A 20,890-nucleotide genomic window follows, 5' to 3' on the forward strand; every position below is an offset into this window, starting at 1 on the left:
CTCTTTATTAACACCCAAATGGTAACACTTTGGGTTGTATAAGTCAAATTTGTAAATGTACTAACTAACTGTAAAGGTTGCTATGTGGTGAGGATAAAGGAGGATGAGGAAGGTAGATAAACTGAATAAACTTTAATTATAAAACAAGAAAAGGGCATACAGACAGGGAATCCATACTGACACAACAGTAATAACAAACGTGGTTTAACACATTACCAGTAGATCAGACAAGCTACTGAAAACAGGCAGGGCATATACACAAAACAGATAATTAACTGAAACAAGACACAGGTGAAGACAATGGGAGATAACAAGAACTGAAATTGAATAATTAACAAGATAATGACTAAATGAACATGAGGATGAATACAAGGGAAACATGATTAAAACACTAACAAGCCAGAATGACATTGTGGCACTAACATAAAAAAACATATAGTTTTTCAGTTATTTATGTTAGTTCATGGTGAATTACTAAATGTTAGATTTACATTTGGCAGATGCTTTTATCCAAAGCAACTTACAGTGCATTACAAGGTATACATTTCTTCTTCTTTTATCAATATGTGTTTTTTTCTTGGGTTCAATCCCATGACCTTTTACGCTGCTAACGCAATGCTCTACCACTAAGCTATAGAGAAGCACATTGCAAACAAAGAACAATATGGTAACAGTTACAACACCTGATTTTACAGAAGTATTATGCAGAAATTAACATGAACAAAAATATAAAAAATACTGTAGAAGTATTGTTCATTATTAGTTCATGTTAGCTAATGCATTAACAAATTGTTAACCAATACAACCTTATTGTAAAGTGTTATCACAGAAATTTATAGTGATCAGACAGGTAGGACATAAGCCTCCCCAATAAAGACAACAACATTGTTTTAATTTAATTTTTGTCAAAGCATATTTATGTACAATTAAGTGAATTATAAACATTTCTAAATGTAATTTTTTAATGTTTGCCAAATATAAATGATATGTTATGTTGTTTTATATCTTCAGATTAAACTCTTTTGAAGGACTTGAATGCTTTCCTCACAACTGCCATAATGAAAAATGAGCAGAATTACTCTATAATAAACAAAGAGCAGCAAGTTATCGTCAGTATCAAATCCATAGACGACATTGGTTATGATCTCCAAGATTCAATGGTAAGTCTATTTATTTAGTTTTAGAAAGTTGACTCCATGTGGCAACAAGTACAATGTGGCACACAATACTTTGAAATGTCTTGATGGAAAATCTGCACTGTATAACTAATACAGTTTGAAGTCATAAAACACAGACATGCTTTTAAATCGTGCTTCCTTACCAACATAACCAGTTTTGGAGCAGTTGCCACCTGCTATTCACATTTTGTGTGTGAGTCCAGCCCAGTCATGACATTTAATTGAAACTACAGCTGTTCGTCTTCTTCCATTGAAACTGCTTTCATTGAAAGCAATGAGATTGCGTCGCTCTGCTACTGCTAGTCTGAATGCAGCTTTAGGCGTCTAGTGTCGGAATCACCCCACGGCTGCTGCTTTTCTTGGCGCCTGCCATGAGAACCATGCTTGCAGAAACGGCAATATTTTTTGGTTCCACATGCATCTGCATTGCAGTGTGGTAAAAAGTATTATTATTCTTTTTTTTTTATAATAAATTGTGGTTTAGTCAAAGAAACAAGCAGCAGTTTACACAAGTGCATGGATAACGAAGGTTGTCTTACATGCTAAGATCTATTTACAGTTGCTATCTGAAATTTAAAAATACTATATTAAATAGGTCTTTGCTATTCAACAACAACAAATGTAAAATCAACATACAAAGTATGTTTAGACAAACACCTCATTATACAATGAACACTTCATCAAATAGATGCATAAGACAGAGGGACTTGAGTAAGGGATCTTGGAGAGTTTGATGTATGGCTTTATAGTTGAATCTAATATTAGCTCTTGGCTCCTCTTACTCCTCTCAAATATCAACAGGGTTCAGTTTGTGACTTTGGGCTTACTTCATTTTGAAAGACAGAAAGAAGAACAGAAAGCAGGGTTAAAGAATAAGAGAGAGCGAGAACAGGTAGGAGGTAGGATCGAACTGCGTTTGTGAGATGAATTTATCTGAGAGTGAAAGTCAAGGGTCTCAACTACAAAGCGTCTGCAAATCAAGGCACTTTTTAAAGGATGTAGTTTTTCATGGAAAATTCCAAGTAAGTGTGGCATGAATCACTGTTTTTTGAAAACTTCTAGACATATTTGATACCTGCAATAATGCACACCTGTTCTTATGAATTACTCCTATTAATTGCTGTTTCATTGACTTGAATTTGATTGAAATGTGTATATACATACAGCACAGTATAGATTATAGATAAATATACAGATGAAAACGTGGCAGGTCTATATGTACTTATGTGTCATAAAGCATGAGCAAATGTTCCTGTAAGATGTAGATGACACTAGAGGAAATGTTATACTGCATAACAGACTCTGCAGTTGCTGGATCACTTGCATGAGCTGTACAAAAAAAGCTGACCTCATAAATAAAGACTTCAAAAACATATATTTTATGTCATATCTAAAACTGGTCCAGACCACATGCCTTATGCATATATGTACAGGCATGTGTGTAATATGATGTGTTCGCTATCAATTGCCTTCTTGACCAGCACACAAAAATACAGTACAATATGAAATCTTTTGGCCTTTCTGTGTTAGGACTCTGCCTTAATCTTGTTGGTAATTATATCTAGTTTTGTATGGCAGGGTTCTAACAGTACATGTTTTGTGTGGGAGAACGTGGTTTTGGTATTGTTATATTAAACCACGTTTTTCCAGTGTCTTGTGACTTCTTCCCTGCTCCCTTGTATTATCTAGTCTTTGTTTTTATGTCTTGTTTAGTCTAGGGTTCTGTTTTCATGTGTGTGTGTATATATAATATTTATATATATATATTTATTTATTTATTTATATATAAATATATTTATGGTTTTGTCTTGTTTGTATTGTGGTTGTCTTGTGTTTGTATGTGTTTTACAGGTTCACGTGTGCTTCCTCACAGGTGTTCCTGTTCAGTGTGATTGCCTCCTCTTGTCTTCCTCACCTGTTGCTTGTTATCCCCTCGTCTGGTCTGTGTATTTAATCCCTGTGTCTCTAGTGTGTCTTTGCAGATCCGTTTGTCTATGTACGCCAGTGTTTGTGCTGTGTTTGTACCTACTAGTTTCTTAACCAGCTATTTCTAGTCTTGTCTTGTCGTTGGTTTGTTTGCCCGTGCTCTACTTTGCTTTCTCTGCTGCTGTGGTCGATCTGGCTGCTCACTGAAGACTTTGAGACTGTGTTACCAGTTCTAGAGAGTCATCATCCGCCAGTGTTTTGAGGGTGTGGAACCCTGTTAAGTGGAGGATCCTTCTCCCGTTGTGTGTGTGTGCCCTATCTCTCTCATCCACCGCTCGTGTGGCAGGAGCCCGAGCGTGTGCGGAACGCAGTGTGCAGAGTGTGCCCAGTTTGCCATCTGACTCGTTATTTCCTTAATAAATATTTCTGTTAATCTGCTCTGGGATCCCTGTGTGTTTTTCGTCCCTGACAGAACGGATCTGCCAAGACTGGATCCCGCAGATATGGACCAACCTAAGCAGAATCCAGCTGACAGAGCCCGTCGGGCTCAACTTTTACACGGTTGTCATCAGCGGGGAAGAAGGTGCAGCGCTTTTGTGACTGAGTTTCTATATGCCATGGGAGGGACCAGATTAGACTGGGAGGAGCTCAAGATCGCCTTCAACAGTGGCCTCGATGAGCCTCTCAGCCCTAACGAGTTCGGCATGCGGAGGTCCCTGGGCTTGATTGAGTTGATGAACTATGCCATGAATCGTCCTCAGCCCGGGGTCTCAGCCGAGGTTGCTTCCTCTAACCCATTGCCACCGATCCCAGAGGGTCGCATCGTCGGGATGGTGGTCCCAGAGAGATCAGCACCCACCACATCTAGCTCTACAAGCTCTGCCCAGCCTGACAGCCTTCGAGGGAAGCGCGAGAGGCGGATCTCGTGGGAGTCGGCGTCCGAGGGGTCCTCCACGGATCTTGCCACTCCCACCACGGCGCTCATTCCACCTGCCCCGTACTCTGCTCCGCGTCCCAAGAAGAAAAAGAGGAAGAAAGGTTCCTCAATTCTCCAGTCAGCTGCCGCCTCCCCGGCCTCTGTTTCGCTGCAGCCCCTGCCGTCTGCGCAGCCACCGCTGCAGCCCCTGCCGTCTGCGCAGCCACCGCTGCAGCCCCTGCCGTCTGCGCAGCCACCGCTGCAGCCCCTGCCGTCTGCGCAGCCACCGCTGCAGCCCCTGCCGTCTGCGCAGCCACCGCTGCAGCCCCTGCCGTCTGCGCAGCCACCGCTGCAGCCCCTGCCGTCTGCGCAGCCACCGCTGCAGCCCCTGCCGTCTGCGCAGCCACCGCTGCAGCCCCTGCCGTCTGCGCAGCCACCGCTGCAGCCCCTGCCGTCTGCGCAGCCACCGCTGCAGCCCCCTGTCATTGCCCCTGTCATGATTCCTGTCTCGCCTCCGCAGCCGTCCGCTGCGCCCCCTGTCACAGTCTCCATGTCATCTCCGCTGCCGGACGCAGCGCCCCCTGTCATTGTCACTGTCCCATTGTCGTCTTCGCAGCCGCCCGCTGCACCTCCAGTCATTGTCCCTGTCCCGTCTCCGCTGCCGTCCGCAGCGGCCCCTGTGACTGTTCCTGTGTCGTCTCCGCTGCCGGCCGCAGCGCCCCCTGTCACTGTTCCTGTTTCCCCTCAGCCTTCAAGACCAGACTTTGTTTTTCCCAATGTTATCTCCCCTAAGAACCCTGCTAGGCCTGCCCGGCCTCCACGCACCCAACCCTCAGCTATTCCCCGGGGTCAGAAGGCTCGTCCTGGTCCCAGTCCCATCCCTCCTCCTGTGAACGTTGTTGTTCCCCCGCCCCCCCCTCCCTTGTTTGTTGTTTTTGTTGTCCCACCCTAACCCTCTTGTTGTTCTGTCTTGTCTTCCTTTGTTGGTGTTTGTCATGTTTTCGTGGATGGTGTCCAGTGTTCAGTCTGTCTTGTCCTGTGTCTCTCCTTGAGGGCCGCCAGGGGGCGTCCCTTGAGGGGAGGGTCCTGTTAGGACTCTGCCTTAATCTTGTTGGTAATTATATCTAGTTTTGTATGGCAGGGTTCTAACAGTACATGTTTTGTGTGGGAGAACGTGGTTTTGGTATTGTTATATTAAACCACGTTTTTCCAGTGTCTTGTGACTTCTTCCCTGCTCCCTTGTATTATCTAGTCTTTGTTTTTATGTCTTGTTTAGTCTAGGGTTCTGTTTTCATGTGTGTGTGTATATATAATATTTATATATATATATTTATTTATTTATTTATATATAAATATATTTATGGTTTTGTCTTGTTTGTATTGTGGTTGTCTTGTGTTTGTATGTGTTTTACAGGTTCACGTGTGCTTCCTCACAGGTGTTCCTGTTCAGTGTGATTGCCTCCTCTTGTCTTCCTCACCTGTTGCTTGTTATCCCCTCGTCTGGTCTGTGTATTTAATCCCTGTGTCTCTAGTGTGTCTTTGCAGATCCGTTTGTCTATGTACGCCAGTGTTTGTGCTGTGTTTGTACCTACTAGTTTCTTAACCAGCTATTTCTAGTCTTGTCTTGTCGTTGGTTTGTTTGCCCGTGCTCTACTTTGCTTTCTCTGCTGCTGTGGTCGATCTGGCTGCTCACTGAAGACTTTGAGACTGTGTTACCAGTTCTAGAGAGTCATCATCCGCCAGTGTTTTGAGGGTGTGGAACCCTGTTAAGTGGAGGATCCTTCTCCCGTTGTGTGTGTGTGCCCTATCTCTCTCATCCACCGCTCGTGTGGCAGGAGCCCGAGCGTGTGCGGAACGCAGTGTGCAGAGTGTGCCCAGTTTGCCATCTGACTCGTTATTTCCTTAATAAATATTTCTGTTAATCTGCTCTGGGATCCCTGTGTGTTTTTCGTCCCTGACATTCTGTAGAATTCCTACCAATGATTCAGGAACTGCAGAGTATATTATATACATTTCATCTTAATGTAAAGAATAATAATTGTGCATCCAATATTTGAAAGTCTTTTAAAAAAAAGTTTTTGGTTACTTTATTTTACGGTGTCACTGTATACAGTGTAATTATACATTTACGTACTAAGTAATAACAACAGGTTATTTGCATGTAACCGTGAGGCAGGACCCTTTTAAATAGGACACATTTTTACCTAAATTGTACTTACTGGTAGGGGAGACCGGGGTTGGTTGTCACAATTTTTACCAATGCATGAATTGCTCATCTTCAAAAAATCTTTCAGCAGTAATTCCTACATGAAGTGAAAACTTGGGGTCTTGGCTTTAAATGTGTATACTTTTTACTTTTAGAATGTATTGTAACAGGAAGTAATTAACATCAATGACACTCTGACACAATGTAACAACCAACCCCATCACGGGTTGGTTGTCCCTATAGATGTTCAATAGGATTTCAGTGATAAAATGGGATCTGAAAAGATATCTTTTAGTTTTTTAAGCTAGAAACTGCAAATAGGTTTTAATATGAACACCACCCCTATAATAGTTGTCATCAATGCCCCTTATGTTTAAACAATGGGATTAAAGTGGTTGATCAGTTACTTGAATTGTCTGCTTAATTTTTAGTGCTAAAACCTCTTTATTATCATTTCATTATGTAAGTTGCCTAACAGCAAACAAAAACAAACAAACAAACAAACAAACAAATAGTCTTAAAAGGTCTTCATGTCCAGTACTCACATGTGACAACCAACCCTGAAGGCTATCAGACAACCATCCCCAACTGACTTCTTCACAAACATGCTAAGCTAGCTGCCACATGGCTTTAACTTGATAGCTAAAAGATGACTCAAAATAAAGCTACTACTTTTGGCTTTTGTTTTGTTTTTTAATGACTAATATCCTACAAGCTCTCAACACAAAAACACCACCAACATGAAAATTTACTCTGACCCATGAAAATGAAAAATAATTTCAATTCAATTCAATTTTATTTATATAGCACTTTTCACAATTGGTGCTTGTTTCAAAGCAGCTTTACATTAATAGAAAGCAGTCGAAAGCACAGAAAATTGACAGATAGCACAACATAATACATAATACAATAACCTCAATGTTGTCTCCTAACCTCAATGTTTTGTGTCTGCTCAGCAAAATACCAAGTGCAAATGAGTAAGCTAAAAAAATGGCTAAAAGATTGATATCAAAATTTTACCACAGCAGCACCATGTAGTGTGTCTGGAATAAGCAATGTGACAACCAACCCATGAGACAACCAGCCCTGGTCTCCCCTACCTCTGTATATCTCTACCTATATGGTAAATATTAGGACTTTTTTAATGAGTACTGCCCAAGAGACAGCTTTTATGACAGTGTATGATTTTACAGTATTACAGTGCAGTGATTCTAGTCAATGTTTTGAGCAACCCAGCCTGAACTAATGCTTATATAAGACTAATGTCTTATGTGTTATCTTATGTTAATGTGAATGTTTATGAAAATGTTGTTAAATTCAAAATGAGTTAATAAAGTTTAATTGCAATTTTACTGTAAGATGATACAAATGAAACATTTTATACATGGTCTCGTTTGATAGCTTTATGAATATAACAGATTGTTTTAAGCAGTTGACTAATGCACTTGTTTTTTGTAATTTTTAATAAAAACATATTCTGTTTTTTCATTTTTTATAAAAAACTGCTCTGTATTTACTGTAAAGATGCTTCGCTGCAATTTGACATTTTATAAACGTAATGGTTTTTATACTGTACAAGCTATATATTTTATTCCCTAACCCCAACAGAAAACTATTTCAGATCAAGAAACATCATTCTGTTTGATTTATAAGCTTGTTTACTCATTGGGACCTCAAAATGTCCCCACAAGGTCGACAGTTTACTGGTATTCATATCTTTGTCTGGACATTTGGTCCCCACAACGTGATGATTACCAGGTATACACACACACACACACACACACACACACACACACACACACACACACACACACACACACACACACACACAGTGACTGCTTAGTACTCATGTTGTCCCCTTCCCTCTCCCCTCAGCTCCTGAAAGCTCTCAGTCCAGAGGAGAACACACATTGTCGGCGAGGTCTGTACTTCCAGGATGGCAAGAGACGGGTAGACTACATCCTCACTTACCAGATCAAAAAGACCAGTAGCTCAAGACGACATACGATACATCTTATTGACAACGCCTTTACTCGTACCCTGCGCCGTGGTCGAGGGCCACCGCTGCCCAAAAATGACCCTGAAGCAGGCTCTCGTGCCCACAACATGAACCACCACGATGATGACAAGTGTTTACGGCGTGAGGAGTTTGAGATTAACCTGATGGAGATGGGCCTGGAGCTGGAGAGAGAAGAGGAGGTAGGTGTCTATTTCTTCATGATAACTTTGGGAAAGTGTGTGGAAAGGAACCACATTCCCACACCATAGGGTTTTTGTGTGCAATAGATCATTTTTTCTTTTTGGCTGAGCTCAGTTAAATTCACATGAGCACTCACAGTGAAAATGCACAAAAGACACATTGTCATGTTGCAAAGCACAAGATACGACCACACAAAACAAAAAACAGTTTTAAGCTAAACATCGCTTCTTTTCTCTTTTAGTTATTGTAAAAACACACACACGCACGCGCGCGCGCACACACACACGCTGGCATATGTGGTTTACAGGGCATATGTGGTTTACAATTCCATGGATGAAATTAATTTTATACTGTATAAACTGTATATTATAAAACGGGCAGTTCTGGTTCTTCATTCTGATTGGTTGAAATGCGTTCTAAGCCGTGATAAAATACACCGGTAACCTCACGGTTCAGACCAAAATACATAAGTATCACTGCACCACTGTTGCTGCGTACTGATTTATGAAAATAAACAAGAGTGTCTTTAATCATATTATTAATTTGTCTATACAATTGCACAATTAATGGCGATATCCAGATAACTGTCAAATATTGTTGAGTCATCTCGTCGATAAAGAGAAAACGTTGTCTGAGGAGTTTCTAACTCAAGTTCATACGTCCGCTATTATCCACTGGGTGGCGATCTTACCCAACTTAAACACTGACGCATTCACTCAACAATGAAAACACAGCGTGTAAGTTTTGATGGCTTTGAATCTGGGCCCGTATGTATAAAACATCTCAGAAATGCTCTTAAGAATAGTCTTAAGCTTTGACTTAAGTGTCAAAAAATTCTTAGTAAGGAGTAGGACCAGTTTGAGAATAGAAGACGTTTATAAAGAAGCTGAAAGCAACTTTCAGTAAAGTGTAAGACTCATTCTTAAGTGCTGACTTAAGTGCTGCAAACTGAGCGCTACAATGATTTCAACCTAAAATGGCCACCCTTAACCTCTGAATCAGCCAATAGGAAGCCGGCAATGTTATACAGTCACAGCAGCATGTGACACCATACATTTATGAATCATGAAGACATAACTATTATATTAGTATTGAGATATTTTAATTTTAATTTGCTTCAAAAAATGTTTAATATTACAAATAACCATTTTGCACCATTTTGATTAAGTTTTTAACATGTTAATGAAATAGACAAACATAATGTTATTTAAAAAATTAAGATGATTAATCACATTATTTTAACTTCCTCACAAGCTGTTTATAAAGAAAAGACTAAAGTTTGCAAACACTTAGATAAAAAATACTGATGATCAAGTCTGAACAAGATGATCAAGTTAAGTTGGATTTCTCCACTTAAACACAATTGTAATATTTGCCATCTTTGTCACTTTCACCTTTGGCTTGCTCACTGCTAACATTGTGTTTTGGGTCACGGTTTTATACTCTAATATCACTTTACATGTAATGATGTCACTGCAATCTTGTACTTGATGTACCCATCATAAACTGTAAAATGTAAAAGCAGCTCTACTTAAAAAACTTACTTCAATTGTTAACACCTAATATTTAAACATTTTTAACTTTAATTATTTCACTTAAACTGAGAAATTTAAGTTGAAAAAACATTACATTTTAGGCATTATCAATAATTTGATCCAACGTTAACTTTTTACAGTGTATATTATTCAAATTTATATACATTATACCATTGCTATCTTGATAATCCCATAAAAATTATTGGTACTGTGCAAGCACTTGAATGTGCTTTTTTTACTAATATACATCTTATTATATTGTGTAATATAATATACATTGTATAAAAACCCTATACTCTTTATATTTCATAATGTTTATAATATTAATTCCTATCTACTGTCTATATACTACTAACGTGTATTTATTGTACTTTTTCTGCTCTGCAACAATGCAACAATAATTGTTTTCAAAAGTGCTTTAGAAATACATTTAAATTAAAGTAATTCTAACACATTCTTTGTTGTAAAGTGAATGATCCTCCGCCTCTCTGCTGCCCTCTTGTTACTCTTAACTAGGTTACTAGACCTCTCCAGCTCTCTTAAATAATTTAGGAGCTGAGACCTAGTCTTAACACTTAGGAGGCTTTATAAATCAAACTTTTTCTTAAGTCTAGGAATAAGAGTAAAATGATGTCATTCTTAGAATTTTGACACACTTAAGACAAAAATTTTACTCTGAGCGGCTTTATACATACGAGCCCTGGGGCCGTATTCACAAAGCATTTTATCTTATCACTAAGAGTACTCCTAAATCGCACTAAAAGATTTTAGCTAGGAGTTTTCTCTTAAAAGTTATTCACAACGCCTTTCAGACCTACTTTTAGTAAGGAAAAATGATTACTCCTAAACTAAGAGTGAGTTTTCGTTGCTACGGATGACGTCAATTCTCATGCACGAGCTGCCTCGCAATGACCACAGTGATTGGTTGTTAGATGACAGGGCTGTCATGCGGAACATAACACAGACGCACCAAATCATGGAATTACAATATCGAAATATTTCTGTGTCCTATACAAAATAATAATAGTAATGCCATCGAAATGCATATATAAAAGAAAAGTCGTGAATTTAATTTAATTAAATCAAGGTAGCCTAATACAAATGAAAACCGCCAATTGCCTAATAATAAAAAACGACATTGCATTAACACTTGCTTGATTAATGTACATCCTATCCCTTACGAAAATTAACCATGGTTTTACTACAGTTAAGACCAAAAAACCATAGTTACTGTAGTAAAACCCTGGTTACCACAAAATAACGTCTCGGTTACGGATGTAACCCTCGTTCCCTGAAGGAGGGAACGGAGACGTCACGTCGTGACCGACGAATTGGGAACTCGCTTAGAGGGACCAATCTGCTTTGAATACTACTAAAACGCCAATGAACTTGGCATTGAGATATTTGCATAATGCTGGCGCCGCCCCGCCAGGTGCGTATATAAGCAGCAGGTGCAAATAGGGAAATTAGCTTCTTTTTCGCTGAGAAAGCCGGAAAGTGTGACCGGCCGTAACAGCAGGTGGCAGCACCTGTGGCGACGGGACGTGACGTCTCCGTTCCCTCCTTCAGGGAACGAGGGTTACATCCGTAACCGAGACGTTCCCTTTCAGACGGTCACTACGACGTCACGTCGTGACCGACGAATTGGGAATCCCTACCAAAACGCCACTAGGGGCTGACCTCTTCCAGTGTCTGCAGAAAATCCTCCAAAATCCCCTCGGGGACATGGAGAAATAAGATAGGGCAGAAAGGCCGGGCACTAGATGTTCCTTTAACCCACAGAAGTGCCAGCGACTGGGAAGCGCCCTACCTGAGCGGGATAGGAACGCTGCGGAAGCCACCGCCCCTCTTAAGGGCTAATGGTGGACGAAGAGAATAAAGACAGCCGTGGCTGTGTAAGCAAAGCAGTGCTCTGCTAAGGGAAACGTGGGCTGGTAGGATTAACTCCACGGAAAAATACTCACAAAGGAACCCGGTGGGACACAATGTGGAGCCCGAGCCAACACGTAGGTTCGCGAGGATACAGCTAGTGAAGGCTGACAGCCAATGCTCCGCAACAAAGGCTGCCAAGGCAGCGGAGGAAGAACAATTCAAACCATTACGCATTTTTGTTCTGAAGGCCTTCCATACTGACACAGTTATGAAGCATCAGTTGGAGGCTGCAAGCCGACCTGCGAGTCTGCTCTCCGTGCCCTCCCTGGTGAGGAAAGAACACGAGAGGATACAGGCTCGATACAAACACTGTAAAATCTAATGAACGTATTAGGTGTCGCCCAACCAGCAGCTCTACAGATGTCTGTTAGCGAGGAACCACGAGCTAGAGCCCAAGATGAGGCAACACTCCGTGTGGAGTGTGCTCTCAAATTAAAGGGGCAAGGAATACCCTGAAGATTATAAGCCAGGGTGATAGTATCAACTATCCAATGAGACATCCTCTGCTTAGTGACAGCTTTCCCTTTCTGCTGGCCACCATAACAAACAAAGAGCTGGTCTGAGGTCCTGAGGCTTTGCGTGCGATCCACGTAGAGTCGCAGTGCGCGTACGGGGCACAACAAAGCCATGGTTGGGTCTGCGTCCTCCGGAGGCAGCGCTTGCAAGCTCACCACTTGGTCTCTGAAGGGAGTGGTGGGAACTTTGGGCACGTAGCCTGGTCTGGGCCTCAACGTTACGCTTGAGGCAGCAGGACCAAACTGAAGGCACGAGTCGTCAACAGAGAATGCATGTAAATCTCCTACTCTCTTCACTGAAGCCAATGCTAGCAGGGTCAGAGCTTTCATTGATAAAAGCTTCAGACTCGCAGACTGCAAAGGCTCGAACGGGGGGGCCTGAAGGGCTTTCAGCACCATGGACAGGTCCCAGGGAGGAATAGAAGGAGAGCGCGAGGGGTTTAGCCTACGAGCGCCTCTTAAAAATCTAATAACTAAATCATGCTGGCCAACTGATCTGCCGTTGATAAGTGAGTGATGAGCAGAAATAGCAGCGATATCAACTTTAATGGTGGAGGGTGACAGCCTACCGTCTAACCTATGTTGAAGATATAAAAGCACGATGTTAATAGGGCATTCTCTGGGGTCCTCGCGTTGCGAAGAGCACCAGGTGACGAAAAGGTTCCATTTAAACGCGTAAGCCCGTCTTGTGGACAGAGCTCGAGCCGCGTCGATTGTGTTAGATACCGCTTGCGGTAAATCACCTAAACCTTGCGCGCGCTCAACGACCACACATGGAGATCCCATAGGTCGGGGCGCGGGTGCCATAATGTGCCCCCTCCTTGAGAAAGAAGGTCCTTCCTCAGGGGAATCCGCCAGGGAGGGGCTGTCGCGAGGAGCATTAACTCTGGAAACCAATTCTTGCTCGTCCAATATGGGGCGATCAGTAAAAGGCTCTCCTCGTCCTGCCTGACTTTGCACAGTGTCTGTGCGATTAAGCTCACTGGGGGGAATGCGTATTTGCGCATCCCCCGAGGCCAGCTGTGTGGCAACGCGTCCACGCCGAGGCTGCCCTCGGTTAGTGAATAAAATAGGCGACAGTGGGTATCGTCCGGCGACGCAAACAGGTCTATCTGCGCACGACCGAACTTCTTCCAAATTAGCTGGACCGTCTGGGGGTGGAGTCGCCATTCGCCGGGGCGCGCAGCTCGAGAAAGCGCGTCCGCCGCTGTATTGAGCGAGCCCGGAATGTGAATGGCACGAAGGGACCTCAGATGCTTCTGACTCCAAAGGAGGAGATGACGAGCGAGATGCGACAGGTGACGGGAGCGCAAACCGCCTTGACGGTTGATATACGCAACGGTCGCAGTGTTGTCGGTGCGTACTAGTACATCCTTCCCTCGCAGCTCCGTAGCGAAGCGTACAAGTCCCAGATATACTGCCCACAACTCTCGGCAATTGATGTGCCAGTGCAACTGGGGTGCTGTCCACACCCCTGAAGCTGTAAGCTCGTCGTACGTGGCACCCCAGCCCGTGTCGGACGCATCTGTGTGTACAACAGCATGCTGAGCGATCTGTCTCATGGACACACCGGACCTGAGAAACGCGGGGTCCGACCACGGGGGGAATGTTAGGCGACACGCAGGTGTAATAGCTACACGATGGATGCCGGCGCGCCACGCTCTCCTCGGGACTCGATCGTGAAGCCAACGCTGAAGCGGTCTCATATGGAGCAGTCCGAGCGGTGTCACGGCCGCTGCTGCTGCCATATGCCCCAGGAGCTTTTGAAATTGTTTCAGCGGGACCGCATTCTTCCCTCGGAATGAACAGAGGCAAGTCAGAATTGACTGGACGCGCTCTTCTGTCAAACGCGCCGATAAATCGATCGAGTCCAGTTCCATCCCGAGAAAAGAGATCCTCTGCGTGGGGCAGAGTTTGCTCTTTTCCCAGTTGACCCGAAGACCCAAACGGGCGAGATGCCGAAGCGTTAAATCTCTGTGCTCGCACAGCGTCCGTCGAGAATGCGCTATTATAAGCCAATCGTCGAGGTAAGCCAATATGCGAACGCCGCTCTCTCTGAGGGGTTTTAACGCCGCCTCCACTACTTTCGTGAACACACGGGGAGAGAGGGATAGCCCGAACGGTAAAACTTTGTACTGGTATGCCCGTCCCTCGAATGCAAACCGGAGAAACGGTCTGTGACGAGGGATAATGGACACATGAAAGTACGCGTCTTTCAGGTCTATTGCCGCAAACCAATCTTGGGGGCGAATTGAATTGAATATTTGCTTCGGTGTTATCATCCTGAAAGACCTCTTCTGCAGAGATTTGTTCAGAACGCGCAAATCCAAGATCGGTCGCAACCCACCGCCTTTTTTGGGTACTATAAAATACGGGCTGTAGAAACCCGATCTCATCTCGGTTGGAGGGACCGGCTCGATCGCGTCCTTCGCCAGCAGGACTTCGACCTCTGCACGCAGTACGTGTGCATCGGACGCTTTCACCGTGGTGAAACGAATGCCCGAGAATTTGGGTGTGTGCCGGATGAATTGAATTTCGTAACCGAGGCAAAAGTGCGTAAAACCCAACGAGACGGGCTGGGAAGCTGAAGCCACGCCCCCAGGGACCGTACGAGGGGAATTAACGGCACTGTCGGGGTACCCGCGGTGGGGCGGCTGAGCGGGACAGGTGGTACTGCCGGTACGTCTGCTGGGACAGCATAAGTATCTACAGTATGTGTGTGTGTGACACTGACCTGAGCCCGCTGAGGGTGACGGTCGTCTGGTCTCCTCAGCGGAGAGCACAGACTCCGAGGAGGGTGCTGGTGGTCCCGTCTCCTCAGCGGAGAGCTGGAACTCCTCAGAACACCCGCTGGCGATAGAGGAGAGGGAGGAAGAGCATGTAAATGCCCGCTCACATCTCTCTCGATCCTCTGGAGACCTGGAGAAGGAATAGGAATGCACTCTTTTTGTGGTTTTGTGGGTGCCGGCTGAGAAGCCGGCGGAACAGAAACAAAACGAAACCAAAGATTCTCCACCCGGCCCTCTACCGGTGGAGGGAGCGATGCCATCACCGTCTCCCGTAGAGTGATCCCATCCAAATCCAGGTCGCCCGTCTCAGGGCCGCTTCGATTTCCGTTTACCACGGGAAGCGGGTGGGGCGGGCGGGGCGGGCTGTCGACGGCTGTTCCCCCTCCGTGGCCTGGAAGATGTTCTAGTGGGGGGGGGCGGAGGCAGCCGCCGCAGGGCGCCCTCGGCGAGGAGCAGACGGGCCCGCCGGCGCTGGAGGGCGAGATGCAGGTCGCTTGCGCCGGGGCATGATCTGAGCGATCGCCTCTGTCTGCTTCTGGGCGGCGGAGAACTGCTGGGCGAAGGACTCCACCGACTCACCGAAAAGGCCAGCCTGGGACACTGGAGCGTCCAAGAACTTGTTCTTCTCCGCATCCGACATGTCCGCCAGACATAGCCATAAGTGGCGTTCCTGGACCACCATCGTGGACATGGCACGACCAATTGCCTGCGCTGTCACCTTCGTAGCGCGAAGAGCCAGATCAGTGGCAGCCCGGAGCTCCGAAAGGACAGGCGAGTCGTGTCCTCCCTCGTGCAGATCCCTCAAGGCCTTCGCTTGGTGAACCTGCAGCAACGCCATAGCGTGCAGGGCTGAAGCCGCCTCTCCACATGCCTGGTGGGCAGCGCCCGTTAAACCGGAGGACTGTCTGCAGGCACGAGAGGGGAGGGTTGGGCGGTCCTTCCAAGAGGGAGCGTTGGCCGGACACAGCTGCATCGCGACCGCGCGCTCCACAGGAGGGATCCCCGTATAACCCTTAGCGGCTCCGCTGGTGAGGGAGGTGAGGGGGGAGGGCTGAAACGGCCGTAATCTCATGGAAAACTCATGGAAAACTTCCAGGTTCTAGTCAGCTCCTCGTGCACCTCGGGGAAGAAAGGCACCGGTGGAGAGGGTTGTGAAACCCGGGCAGCTCCAAAGAACCAATCATCCAGGCGGGACGGTTCGGGCTGAGGGGGGGGAACCCACTCTAACCCTACGGTCTCCGCCGCTCGAGCGAGCACGGCCACCATCTCTGGATCGAACTCCGGCGTCCCAACCCGACCAGAGGGAGGAAGGGCGTCGGGGTCCACGTAAGGGGGAGGAGGCCCACCCTCGGATGCTGCGGCGTCGGTGGACCCGGAGGGCGGCACGATGGATTCTAGAGACATCGTAGAACACGACGCTGAAGTCTCCATCGGCACATCAACCGGCTGTGGATGAGGAGGCTGAGAGCCTGAGGACGAATCCCCCGCTCGGCTCAGCACAGTGATGCGCAGGTCGTCCTTTGAGAGCTTCACAGCCGCACCGTGGCGGCGTTCAGCACTCGCATGACGAGGGTTGCGTTTTTCCCGGAGGAAAGACAACCGTCTGCGCAAATCCACAAGGGACATGTTCTCGCAGTGAGAACACTTACCCCCAGCGAACGCTGCCTCTGCGTGCTCGATGCCCAAACACGAAAGACAACGCTCGTGACCGTCCTTCGGACCCATGTATTTGCCGCACCCAAGATCGCACGGACGAAAAGCCATCCTGAAAAGGACGCTGATGTCCGGATATACGAGAGAGTGGCTGCCTTTAACAAGGCACAAAGCTCTCTCGTATCACTCTTTTAGGGAAATTCACTCAGATGCTTAGTTGATGAGCGCACAGGAAGGCAACGCACACACTAAACTCAAAACAATAAACAGATGTAGAGTCGTGGAATTAAGCGAAGCGTCCGCTGTGGTACTGCTAGTCCAACCAACTTCAGCAATCGAATCCCACCAGAGTAGAGTAGCTTCTCAGTAGCAGATACTGCCGGCTTTCGAAGCGATAAAAAGCTAATTTCCCTATTTGCACCTGCTGCTTATATACGCACCTGGCGGGGCGGCGCCAGCATTATGCAAATATCTCAATGCCAAGTTCATTGGCGTTTTAGTAGTATTCGAAGCAGATTGGTCCCTCTAAGCGAGTTCCCAATTCGTCGGTCACGACGTGACGTCGTAGTGACCGACTGAAAGGGAACCATGGTTTTGACAACCATGGATTTCAAAAACCATAGTTAAACCATGGTTAGTGTAGTAAAACCATGGTTTTGCTCATAGTAATCAATTGACCAAAAAACCATGGTTACTACACTTTTACCACAATAAAACCATGGTTAATTTTCGTAAGGGATTAGCCTAAATAGACTACTTAAAGCAAGGAAATGTTGCCCATATTAAAGAAGCCTGCCTAATGTAATAAATAAATGATGGTGGAACTCCACCAAAAGAAAGCCCAAATGGATGCAGGATCAGTTTTGCTACTGGCCCAGTTGGTGCTGGAAAAAAGAAACGTAATAAAAGGGAAATTCGGCACTGAGATATCAAGCAAAACTAAGCGTGAGACATGCGAGAAAGTGATGCGCGGGTCAATGTACAAAACAACTGGCACCCGACCAACGTTTTCAACTAACCCGCACGCAAGTCGGACCGCAAAAAATAAAAAATAAATAGTGTACCCGACCCGCTCCCTGGCCAGCATTTTTTTAAGTAGTAATTGTTTAATAGTTAATTGCCATCTTTATTTCAAACGACCCGACCGAACGCGACCCGAATATCATAAAAAATATTTTTGGATGACTCGTGACCGCGGGTGACCGCATGCATCCGCTCATTTCGGATCAACCCGCGCATCACTGGGGAGAGGATTTGTTGCAGATCAATGCAACATTCCCGCTTATGTCGCGGACCCCGGACGAATGCGAGAGGCGGTGGTATGCATTACAATCGCAGTAGAGGGTTGAGATTGCAGCCTTTAAACAGACTAGCATGGCAACAGGTATGCCTATAATATTAAATATTTAATATCATTATTGTTTCATGTAATTCTAAAAAACTTCCTGCTTGCCATGAATGTAATGAATTATGAAACAAATGTCATAAACAATATGCTTACATTAAAGTGTGCTTTTAAGTATGTGCAATGCTTTTGAGTTGGTGAAACTGTCCATGTTAAGGAGGATCAGCACCTAAGGCATTTTAAGATCGTTTGTGAATAGGTCTTAGTGAGTTAGGAGTCCTCTCGACTTCTTTTAAGCTGTCCCAGACTTAGGTGCTACTTTTAGGGCTAAAATGCTTTGTGAATTACTCTTAGTGAAAAAAATTAGGAGTCCTAAATTTAGGAGTGACACGCCCATTATTTTTAGGAGTTGCTCCTAAATTCGCCAGTTAGGAGCTACTTTTAGCCTTAAAATTCTTTGTGAATACGGCCCCTGATCTCTTACATAAGTTCTTCATAAAAATTGAATTATCTCCGCTTTTAGCTAAAAAATTTGAGAGGTGATAAGAGAACAATTGAAGGTAGGATGAAACGTTTTTTTTTTTGTTTTTTTGAAAGTGGATGGTCTGTGGTTTCATTTGATATTTTATGTTTATTTAAAGAAGATATTTTTTCTGCAAGCATTAAACTAAAACTGGGTGGCAACTTAAAAAAAAACGCTGACGAGGAAAGAGTTCAGCATGCTTCCAAGCATATTTGATCATCACTTCAACAGTTGCACAATATCAATGTTAATTTATACATTTGATGAATGGTGATTTATAAAATAAACACCACAGTCTTAAATCATATTTTCATTGTGTCTTTGCTGCATCTGTGTTGGTTGGGAACTGCGCTCTGTTTCAGTCACACTTGATTCTGAGGAACTACTTTGTTTGGCGGAAGAGTAATTTTTGTACTAATATAATTACAACTTATTTGTGTTTTATTTTTAACCGTTTTATAAACGCAATAAACCCCAAGAAGCAGTGGGTTACCAGAGCATTTTATAACAGCTAAGGGGCGATGTTAGGCACGACGCGAAGTGGAGTAGCATATTCTATTCCTCCTATGCTACAGTCCCTAACCCCAACCATCACAAAAAACTGTTGGCAGTATTTAATTTCTAAAAAAGTACATGTTACATTATTACATAAGTTTATTATACACTATTCATGTCCCCGTAAACCACTTATACCCCCCAACACACATACAAACTAAACACTTTGAATATTTTTCACTTCTTGTTGCTCATTGTATTTCTAATAGAATGTCAAACGAGTACTTTTTATGAGGTGGCAATCAAGAGGGTTTTTTTTAACGTTGTCACTTAATGAAATGACCAGTTGACATAAGCTATGATGAGGGCAGGATATATATATATATATATAAAAGTATTAAATTATGTTAAATTAATTAAATGGACACTAAAGAGAAACCACTAATTTTTTGGCAGCATGTGATGATGTTAGGTGTTTCATTAGGTCAGAATAACTTGCCACAGAAGTGGAAAGACTTCTTTCTTCTAAGTTGCACGTTACATAAACATACTTGCCTTTCACCTCAAAGATGGAAAAGTGGTGCTTATTATACTTCCAGTGTTTGCGAACGCTACCTTTATGCTTGTTGTACTTGCCATCACTCTGTTATTGCCAGTGTGTGCGACTTGGAGGTACTCCTGCGAGAGGACCGGGTTGCCTGTGAGTGGTTTGGGATGGGAATAGGGCCCACAGCAGCAGCAGCAGCACTCTCTGCTCGTTGAGAAGAGAGAATGATACGTGCTTTCACATCAGTCTCCAAAGTCCCCAACAATGCCAGAAAAGGTCACTAGATTTATCCTAATCGCTTTTTTTAAATAAAGGGTCTAGAAAGGGTCTAGAAAGTTGCTAAGTCTAGCGACAACTCACCAAGATTACAACACTGCTCGGACTGTGCATGTGCTCAGACATGTGTGTTAACAAACAACATGTGTCCCACCCCCTAAAACACACACCAAAGAAAAAAACATTGCAGGTCCTACTGTCTGGTTAAGAGAGAGCCTACTCGGATAAAAATTGTTTTAATTACACAGTAATTGGTTTGATTACTTGTTAATGATAAAAGCAACACCGTTAGCAACGCCGTTTATTCATAACATTGTTATTCTCATCACTTGTCAGGACCATAAATATTTGGACACATGCAAATTTTTTGTTAGTTTAGTTGTGAACAAGTAACAGTTACAGTATATAATATGTGTTTAAAGTATACGCACTCAGCTTTTATTTAAAGGTATTCACATTCACATTGGACATAGGGTTTAGGAATAACAGCTCTTTAACATGTAGCCCCCTCTTACAAGGGACCAAAAGTAATTGGACAATTGACTTAAATGTTGTTTTTTTGTATAGGTGTGGGCTAGTCCTTTGTTATTTTTCTTCAGTTAAGTAGGCAAAATTTCTGGAGTTGATTTGCATGCAGACGCTGATGCTGTAAATCTACATCATGCGGTAAAAGAAGCTCTCCATACATTGATCAATTTTAGAAACGAAACAAATCCATCAGAGAGATAGCAGCAAGATTGGGAGTGGTCAACAATATGGTTCAATCTGAGAAATAAAAATGAATACACTGGAGAGTTAAGCAACATTTTAAAAAACATGGACATCCATGAAAGAAAACAGTGAAGGATGAATGC

At 44.1% G+C, this 20,890-nt stretch overlaps 1 protein-coding gene across 7 annotated transcripts in view; it reads left to right on the forward strand.

Annotated features, from left to right (window-relative positions):
* Window positions 1-20,890, forward strand: part of ano1b (anoctamin 1, calcium activated chloride channel b) — a 75,341-nt gene that overhangs the window by 16,293 nt on the left and 38,158 nt on the right. For 6 of the 7 annotated variants that reach the window (XM_065297979.2, XM_065297984.2, XM_065297983.2 and 3 more), the window contains exons 2-3: window positions 1,012-1,160; window positions 8,102-8,425. In XM_065297979.2, coding sequence (XP_065154051.2) covers window positions 1,059-1,160; window positions 8,102-8,425 — 426 coding nt within the window. In that variant the 5' untranslated portion in view covers window positions 1,012-1,058. Of the gene's footprint in view, window positions 1-1,011; window positions 1,161-2,003; window positions 2,201-8,101; window positions 8,426-20,890 lie in introns of those variants that run through there. The other variant, XM_065297981.2, reaches the window with a different exon arrangement.

This window comes from Paramisgurnus dabryanus, chromosome 23 (assembly GCF_030506205.2).
Source record: "Paramisgurnus dabryanus chromosome 23, PD_genome_1.1, whole genome shotgun sequence".
Taxonomy (NCBI): domain Eukaryota; kingdom Metazoa; phylum Chordata; class Actinopteri; order Cypriniformes; family Cobitidae; genus Paramisgurnus; species Paramisgurnus dabryanus.